Here is a 9,194-nt window from a genome sequence, read left to right as displayed (position 1 = left end):
ATGAACATAGAAGAAGCACCTTTAATATATGGCTTGGAGTTGCCAGCCCGATGCCTTTGTGCGCAAAATGCAGAAACCAACACAGCAAGATATCTTGTTGCAACTCAGTCATTAAGACAAGAAAATCAAGTTCATCTTATTGTGTTTGATGACGAAACTAACCAATTGGAAAAGACAATATATCCTCATTTACCCGGAGAGGTAATCTTATTTTAAGTGTTGTGTTGTGAACAAGGTTAAATTAAGACCCTCTATCAGGGCTGTGACACCCGATCCGTTAGAAATTAGAGCATTTCTAAGCAAAAAGGTCTACGACAATTAGGGCATCCAATGGCAGAAAAGTCTAGACTTTTAGACCTTGAGGTCCTGGCGATGCACTAATTTGGACCTTTAGGTAAACTCCCGGCGTAGATAAATTATTCGTTGAACATTCACAAAAGATTACAAAAAGTGTGAGATAGCATTAATAACACTTGACCCACCCTAACCCAAACGCTAACCCGAACCCTAACCCAAATAATGTGCGTTAATGTAATAATTATTTGAATGCTGGTGAAAAAGCGCAAACTCGGGTGGGCATAAGATAGTTTCTCGTCTATGGTACCGGTACCATACGATTGTTACGTCACAAATTGAGGTATTGGAGCCTAAAGCGTTTATGTAATTATTAATTTAATGCTCATTATTTGGGTTAGGGTGTGGTTAGCGTTTGGGTTTAGGTAGGTCAAGTATTATTAAACTAAATCTTTTGAAGCACATTGTCAAGTCAAATTAGTGCATTGTCCGAGACCTCAAAGTCTAAAATTCGGACTTTTTGATCCTTTGGATGCACTAATTGTCGTGGACCTTTTTGCTTAGAAATGCACTAATTTCTAACGGATCGGGTGGCTGTAACTATCACCGGCACCAGAGTAAGGCGACCCGAAAAATTAGATTTATAATATGGGCCGCAAATTTATTTTCGGGACATATCTTATTTTTGCCGCTATTTTGTTTTTGTTTGCTTGGTATGTTTCAGACCGGGTTTTTTCCGGAGCTTTATAGAAAAAGTGTAAATCGTAGAATTTAAAAAATTTAAGACATGGCATAGAATGGTATGTATGTGCGTATAATAGGTTTAGGAGTCTGTACCCTTAGGGGCCTTTGATTGGGGGTCAAAAAAACACTATTGTGAGTGACGTCATCGTTTTAGTTCTTTATAGCTATCTGCTCCTATCTAGCGAAGTAAAACTTAATACAGAAATGCATGCTTTTAAGCCCGCGAAACTACGAAGTACTGAACGCCTGCTGCGCTTTATTGTCCCGCGCGTACAACATTCATTATGCGAAGTGGCTCGTCTTGGCAAAACTGGTCGCGTGTTTTTTAAAAAGAAGCTTCTCTTAGTAAATTGCTCTTACTAAACAACATATTTCACTGCCGCAGATTTAAAAGCAAAATCTGGAGGGCAGTGTACACCTCTCACTCCTCTCAGTCACCTGTTTCGCATGTTACTCCAATCGAGCATTTTAACACCAGGCCTACACAACTTTAAATTGTACAAGGGCGCAGCAGACAAAATTCTAAAGTTGAATGCATTTTTAGGGATGGCGTTACACAGTGACATCATAACATGGCGTCATACAAAAATAAATCTTTAAGAACACTGTGTTTATTTGATTTAATTTCGCCAAACTTTTTAATAGTTGGCATATTAGGCACATAAAACAGTTTTGCATATTGCTTGAAACAATAGATTCCAAGTATGTTTTAAGAGTGATTACACAGACCAAGGCACGGTAAAAATTTACGGAGTCAAATTGGCCAAACTAACATATGAGAAAATGAAACCCTGGCAACTACCCCTTTTGCATCCAAGACATAAGTTAAGGCAGAAAATTTTCAGCCCATATTTGTTTTTGCTTGCAGAAACAAGTTAAGGAAATTAAAGAACATGCAACGTTTATACTAAACCACAAAACAAAAATAGGTATTCTACTTTAACCATCCCTACTTATCTGTTAAGGTTTGGCATATTGCATCCAGCTACAATGATGCTCTAAAGTTTTCCACAATTTACAATTCCTACACGGCGGGTCAATTAACTACTGGCTGCAAAATATGGAATTTACCTAAAGATGTGCTTGGTGAGGATGAAACCTTCCAGAATAATGAACATTCATTTAGTAATATAGAAGAGATAATGGACATTAGTAGTAATGAGATAAACGCCATTAGCCACGTCTTCTGGAAACCCCTGGAGGATGATTCCCAGATAATGGTAGTTGGTGGCGGCACAATACAGGTTTGGGATCTACCAGAAATATCACCTGTAACAACAATTAAGCTTCCCGACAAAAAAGGTCACCAGTGCTCCATCACGACTGGTAAATGGAATCCTCACCATGGCGCCAAACAGTTTGCTGTTGCTACCGGCCAAAGCGTTTTGGGATGGGACTTGCGTTGCAACAAAATGGCCTATACGATAGATAACGTGCACGGCCAGTTAGTACGAGACCTTGACTACAATCCTAATAAGCAATATCACATGGTGACATGTGGTGACGACTGTTACGTAAAATTCTGGGATACAAGATGTGTCAGCAAACCATTGGCAACTTTGACCGACGAACATTCGCACTGGGTATGGTCGGCAAGGTTCAATCCATTCCACGATCAACTTGTTCTTAGTGGTGGTAGCGACAGTAGAGTGGTGCTTTACAACAAGGCTTCGATCTCCTCCGAACCATATGGCCATTTGTTAGACGATGATAGCGATGAAAGTGGTTCAAGCAACGCCGACAACGAGAGGAAACCTGTGAAAGATGGGCTTATTGCAGTGTTTGAAGAGCATGAGGATAGCGTGTACGCTGTAGAGTGGAGTTCGGCTGATCCTTGGTCATTCGCCTCTTTGAGCTACGACGGTCGTGTTGTGATAAACAAAGTACCCAAAACAATTAAGTTTGATATTTTGCTTTAATACACGTATACTATACGTACGTCGTATAGTTTGGTTATAACAGAAGAGCAAAATATAATGTAATTGGTAAAATGTTGATCATTTTGTCATTAGAAAGATTTTAATCTGGCGAAGTTTAGCACTTGACTTGGATTACGAGTTGGCGATGAAAGGCACACTTTTTTTAAAGCCCACGTTTTCGATATTGTTGGATCTTTTATAGTATTTATGTGCTTGAAATTGTGATCTCTCTGCTAAAAATGTTCAGCACCCGTAAAAAAGCCATAGCGCTGTATGGTTGAAGGGATGCTGCCAGAACAATTTAGTTTTGCGACTATGTCTTCGGGTATGACGTCCACCCAAAGCCACTTAGACCCGGCTAAAAGCAGAATAGGAATGGTGAAATACGGTAAAGGTTACCAACAACTGAGAAAGAAAGGGATATGCGCCGTAAGGTACGCTGTAGCTAAACATATCATGGTTCTCCAGGTGGGAAAGGAATGCTCAAGGGGCGATGTTTTTAGGTGTAACGATATTATTCTCACTGCAAATTTGCTTTAGTAGTTGTGCTGGATAAGGGGTTCTTAAACCGCGAGTTCAAATCTCACAAATGCCTTTCTTGCAATGAATTTCTTATCGTCCGACTTATTTCAGTTGGCTTAACGGGTAACATTCAAACACAGTTACGGTTTATTATATAAACTGTTGCTACCATCCGGCGTCATGAGAAGGTGACTTCAATAGGTTGCCGAAATGTTGGTTAACAATTATAATTACCAGAGGAGCTGTTTTCGATCAACGTTTACGGTTTGCCATAATCACTATGTTAATGTAACTTTTTGTTGCTTAGAAATGATTAAGTCTTCAAAAAGGGGCGCGAAGCCGTCCTTAAAAAATCTTATTATTATTTAAAATTTTACTTGGTGATATGAATTTTGTTTTTTCGTTTTGTATAACCAGTTAAAGTAACCAGAATGTGACACAATTACTTTTTCCTTTTTTAAGGGCGGAAACACCCTAGGGGGGCGCCAAGCAATTCTTATGGGGTCGCGAGCTCCAAGTTAGTATTTAAATTTTTTGCAATTATTGTAATGGTTTCGTTTGGATTGTACACCACTCCTACAGCGCTGTAGGCTGCAACTCTGTTTTGCCCACTTTAACATTGAAACTGCAACAAATTTTCGCGCGATTCTTGTGTGATTTCTTGACTATGTTTTAGCCGAATGTTTCTTTGAGTGCCATTGCATGTTTTCATATCATCGGGTATAATGGCCCTATTTAATTACAATTTTGCTAACTTATATAGATAAACGATAAAAGTCATCCCCTGTTCAAACTATTTTTTATCCATATTTTATATATGATAACAGGCTAGCAACAGGGGACTAGGACTTTTTTGCGCGAATCTATAATGTTTTTGCAATATGGCCGTTGTATTGTGTGTCGTCACATATTTTGAAAAACGATAACGATTGTTTAATTTTTGCGCTTGACATTTGTATTTCGCCCGACATCACAGCCTTACAACTGTGTAGTAAATGCCATCACAACACGTTTCTCAATATCAGCTCGATAAAAATCAATGTGTCGCGCACGAGCAATTTATTGTGTGCCCAATGCGAAAAGCCTCCTGAATTTACAGTTTAGCGCCAATTAAAGTCAATTTTTTTCGTGTTTCGCGCGACTGACAACAAACTTCACTATTTTCAATTTGATATTTAAATTGAAAATGGCGAATTGCTTTTAGTAGGGCAAAGGGGGGCGCTGAAAAAAGGTTAAGAACCACTGAATTAGAAGCATTCATTTATGAAAAGTACGTAATGTTTAACGTGCCTGCCTATTCCATTCGTTTTTAAAAACGTGGTCAGTTCGCTTAGCTTAGGAATGGGCAAACTACGATCCGCAGCCCAGATGCAGCCCGTTCACGGTTAAATCTAGCCCATGAAGCATTCTAAAAAAATAAACGTCGCAGTCTTGAACAATACAATAATAGTCGCCATTTTTACAGCAAGCATCCTAATTATGACAGCAACCCATAGTTGCTATTTTTTCTTATGGGTAAACATATAGTTCTAGAAAAATTAAAATCTAAAAATAATTTTTGAAAACATTCACTACATTTGAACAAAAAAATCAACATTTTAAGCTTGAAGTTGCATAAGGGTCTTGCTTGAAGCTTTAGATCAGGGCTTCTTAACCTTTTTTGTATGTTTACCCTTTTAACAGAGATGAATATCAGATTTACCCCCCCCCCCCCCAATATATAAAATGGTGCTCATTTATTAAAGAACGAAGTTAACAAATTACATCAGTTATATTCAATGCGACGGCTGTCCTTGCAACAACGGCAATGACATTGAACGAAGTTACTAAGAGCGATGTTGCCAATAAAAAAGTATCAATAATAGCGAATAAACACGTTACCGACACTAGACTATAAAGAATTAATATAGTCCGGGAGCTAGCAGAGATTTAAATCAGGGAGTCGAACCGTTTGACTTTTCCGGTTCAGGTTCGGTTCGGGTTCAAGGATTTTTTCGGAATACGGTTTAGTTTGGGTTTGGAGCAATTTAAAAGTTCCGGTTCGACCATCGTTATTTCAAAACCGGTTCATAAAGTTCCGGTTCGGATATAATATAAGTTGCGTTAAATCTAAGATTGAGGGTCAATAAATGTAGAGAATAATCTTTGAATAGTAAGTCATTCAATGAAAGTTACGTGACGTATTAAAAAAACAGCAACTCATTATTGAAATATCTAACAAATAAAACAAATAAATGTTTTTTAATCAATATTCAAATTTGTTCATAAAACTTTGAACATGGCATAACTTGACTCTTTAAAATACAAGTTGTGACGTCATGCTTGAGTGAACCGCTTTTGTTAACAGGTTCGGGTTCGGTTAAGGTTCTTGTTCTTTCAAATTATTCGGTTCAGTTCCGGTTCGGCTCCTTAAAATCGTTCAAAAAACGGTTCAGGTTCGGTTACGGTTCATAAAGTTCCGGTTCGGTTCCGGTTCGACTCCCTGATTTAAATAGCATGTCGAGTACAAAAGGTTTGACTATTTAAGGTATATAAGGGCCCCACATGGACTCCCAAAAGGTCGGTCTTAAGTTATGAATTTGTTGCGTTTAGAAAGGGGGACCACCGACATAATAGCGCCAAATTAGCATTAATGACCACGACAGAATAAGATCTAAAATAGTCAGATAAGACCTAAACATGTCGAATTAAGCTCCAAATAAATCGGAAAAAGACAAAATTACGCCCAGGACTGTAGCGAAAGGATATGGGATGATTGGGGGACACATGTTTGGCATAGGCCGTTTGCTGTCGACATTTGGGCGCCGCTGTTTTGGCCCCGGATTGTTTGCCTCTGTTTGGGCTAATAGGCGGTAGTTGGTGGTGTTAGCAATTGGGCTAGGGTTAAAAATATTCCGGCAGTTTGTGTTAGTTATGAGTGGTGTTTGGGGTTAGATAAAAGGTTATATTGGCCTTAGTTTGGCCATTTGGGACTGATTCCGATTTCGTCATTTTTACGCCTTATTCCTAACTGTCTTTTATTCCGAAGTTGACGTTGTTCTTATTTTGGTCTCAAGGCTGGAGTCTCTTTAAATATATGCAACTATAAAGCAGGGAGTCGAACCGTTTGACTTTTCCGGTTCAGGTTCGGTTCGGGTTCAAAGATTATTTCGGAATCCGGTTCAGTTCCGGTTTCGGTTTCGAGCAATTTAAAAGTTCCGGTTCAGCTCCGGTTCGACCATCGTTATTTCAAAAAATAGTTCCGGTTCGGATACACAATATAAGTTGCGTTAAATCTCAAAATTTGGGTCGATAAGTGTAGAGAATAATCTTTGAATTGTAAGTCATTTCATTTAAGTTATGTGACGTATTAAAAAAACAGCAACTCATTATTGAAATATCTAAAAATTAAAAAATCAACTATTTATTTATTCAATATTCCATACATTTTTCATAAAATTTCGAACATGGCGTAACTTCACTCTGTAAAATAGAAGTTGTGACGTCATGCTGGAGCGAACCGCTTTTATTTACAGGTTCGGGTTCGGTTAAGGTTCAGGTACTTTCAAAATATTCGGTTCAGTTCCGGTTCGGCTCCTTAAAATCTCACAAAACCCGGTTCAGGTTCGGTTACGGTTCGGACAAAATTGACCCAAAACCGGTTCATAAAGTTCCGGTTTGGTTCCGGTTCGACTCCCTGCTATAAAGCCCTCACGTTTAAATATCATTTCGAGTGCATTAATGAAACTGGATGAAAAGAAACTTTATATCCTACTATAACAGGAATGGTAAGTCTTAAGTTGAGGTTTTGATGCAAAATGTAGCACATGTACATTCTCATAAATGCCGATAGAGGGCGCTATGTCTAGTTTTGATAGCGTTAAATATAGAAATCAAACACAAGAAACAGTCACATAAATATCATGTACATTCCGATCACTATCTAGTATTATACATATAATACATACGTTTATATGAAGTTATCAATAACCGCATAGTTAGTGTCACAAATTGCGTTATACCTGTAAAACTACTTTACAATCCCAAACATTCCGTTATTCTGCCATCTGTCATTGACCATTGTGACGTAGTATTCCTATTGTGATATCAAAAGATGCGACCAGCTGATCTGCAGTAGGCCTAACCTGTTGATTCGACGTGAATTGGTGGCAAGGCGTGTCGTGTTATTCTATATAAACTAAGCTAAGGAAACATCTACAGTTTTTGTTGTACCAGTTTTAGGTTTGTCATCACAGAAAAGCAACTTTAGGATATCTGGCCTAAAAGTTTATTATGCTAACGTAATGCACATTTTAGTTACGGCAGGTAACTATAGGAAAGCATTTCTGTAATTATAAAACCAACAAGGTTTACCTATATATTGACACAAACAAGTTTAGATCGGGTAAATTAGTTTTACCTTTATCGTTGGTTTGCGGTAAAAAGACACAAAAAACAATAGCAACAAAACAACTACAAGTATACCCCACCTTGAATAGTGTTCTTATGATGAGTTCGAGTCTCTGCGAGTAATCCTTGATCTGAGCGAGTTCCTGGTTGTCGTGAAGAACATCGCGGTAGACTGACAGGAAGAACTTGAGCGAGTACTGGTCCGGGATATATTCTATTGAACTGTGTTGGGTGTTGACCTAGTTTTATATGGTGGTGAAGCAAGAAAACGAGATGGAAAAGATTGCTGAAGTTGTCAAGCAAGCTTGACTGGAGGCGATTTCGCGAAGTTCATGAAAGAAAAGCAAAGGAAACCAAAGGCGCGAGACAGGGAATAACCGGACGAGTTGGATAGCTATCTGCTACGCTTCGATCGCTTTGCTGTAACCTGCAAGTGGGATGAGTTAGAGTGGGCGACTACGCTAAGCACCCTTCTGCAAGGTCGAGCATTGGTTGTATACTCAAGAATTCCAGACGCTGACGCTGTGGACTACGATCAGCTCAAGCAAGCTTTACTGAACTGTTACGATTTGAACAAAGAAGTAACCGTAGTAAGTTTCGCAGTTCAAAACCCGAAAAGGGTGAGAGTCCTTCCCAGTTTGCGGTGCGTCTGCAGAAGTGGGTAAAGCTATCGGGCGCAACTTTCGACTGGGTCGATGTGAGTGAGCTATTCGTCAAAGAGCAATTTCTAAAGTCGTGTCCTAAAGTGTTGTCGACTTACCGAAAGGAACAGCCACCGAAGTCCTTGGAGTCTCTATAGTTATACCCAGTGTTGCTAAGCAGTTCCAGGCGGCACACAACTGTGAGTTGGCCCAGGACGTGTGTCAGTGTGAAAATTGTCAAAGGTATAATACTGACAACAGACCCACGAGAAGGTGCTTTATATGCGATAAGATAGGGCAGGGGTGTTCAAATGATTTCTGCCATGATCGACCACAGCCAAACCTGACAACATGATGATCCACCAAACACGAATAGTCCATTAACGGTAACGAAGCGCTGATCTAGTTCAAACGACCGCATCAAAACGCAAACAAGCCGGACGTAGAAAGGATTCGCGCGAAGCGGGGAAATTTTTCAAACTTACGTAGTTAAAATAGTCAAAAAGTATTTGAAATGGACTCGTATCTAGTTTGTCAAAGAGGCGGCGGGCCGAATGAATTACATTAGCGGGGCGCATCCGGCCGGGGGGCTGTAGGTTGCCGACCCATGTTTTAAACTTTAGGTCGCTGACTGATATCCTCAAACGCTCACATAGATTAGTATTTGGGAGTTACGTTCTATGCT

The 9,194-nt window shown here is 39.3% G+C and overlaps 1 protein-coding gene across 1 annotated transcript; it reads left to right on the top strand.

Annotated features, from left to right (window-relative positions):
• LOC146160378 (EARP-interacting protein homolog) lies at positions 1-4,749 on the top strand. Its single transcript, XM_083384431.1, has 2 exons — positions 1-201; positions 2,004-4,749. Exons 1-2 carry the CDS (start codon positions 1-3, stop codon positions 2,955-2,957), a joined length of 1,155 nt encoding a protein of 384 aa, XP_083240557.1. The 3' UTR covers positions 2,958-4,749.
• The last annotated feature ends 4,445 nt before the right edge of the window (positions 4,750-9,194 follow it).

Source organism: Ascidiella aspersa, chromosome 3, assembly GCF_963924565.1.
Source record: "Ascidiella aspersa chromosome 3, kaAscAspe10.2, whole genome shotgun sequence".
NCBI lineage: Eukaryota > Metazoa > Chordata > Ascidiacea > Phlebobranchia > Ascidiidae > Ascidiella > Ascidiella aspersa.
Note: the sequence above shows the minus strand (reverse complement) of the source record. Positions and strands in the feature narration are given on the sequence as shown.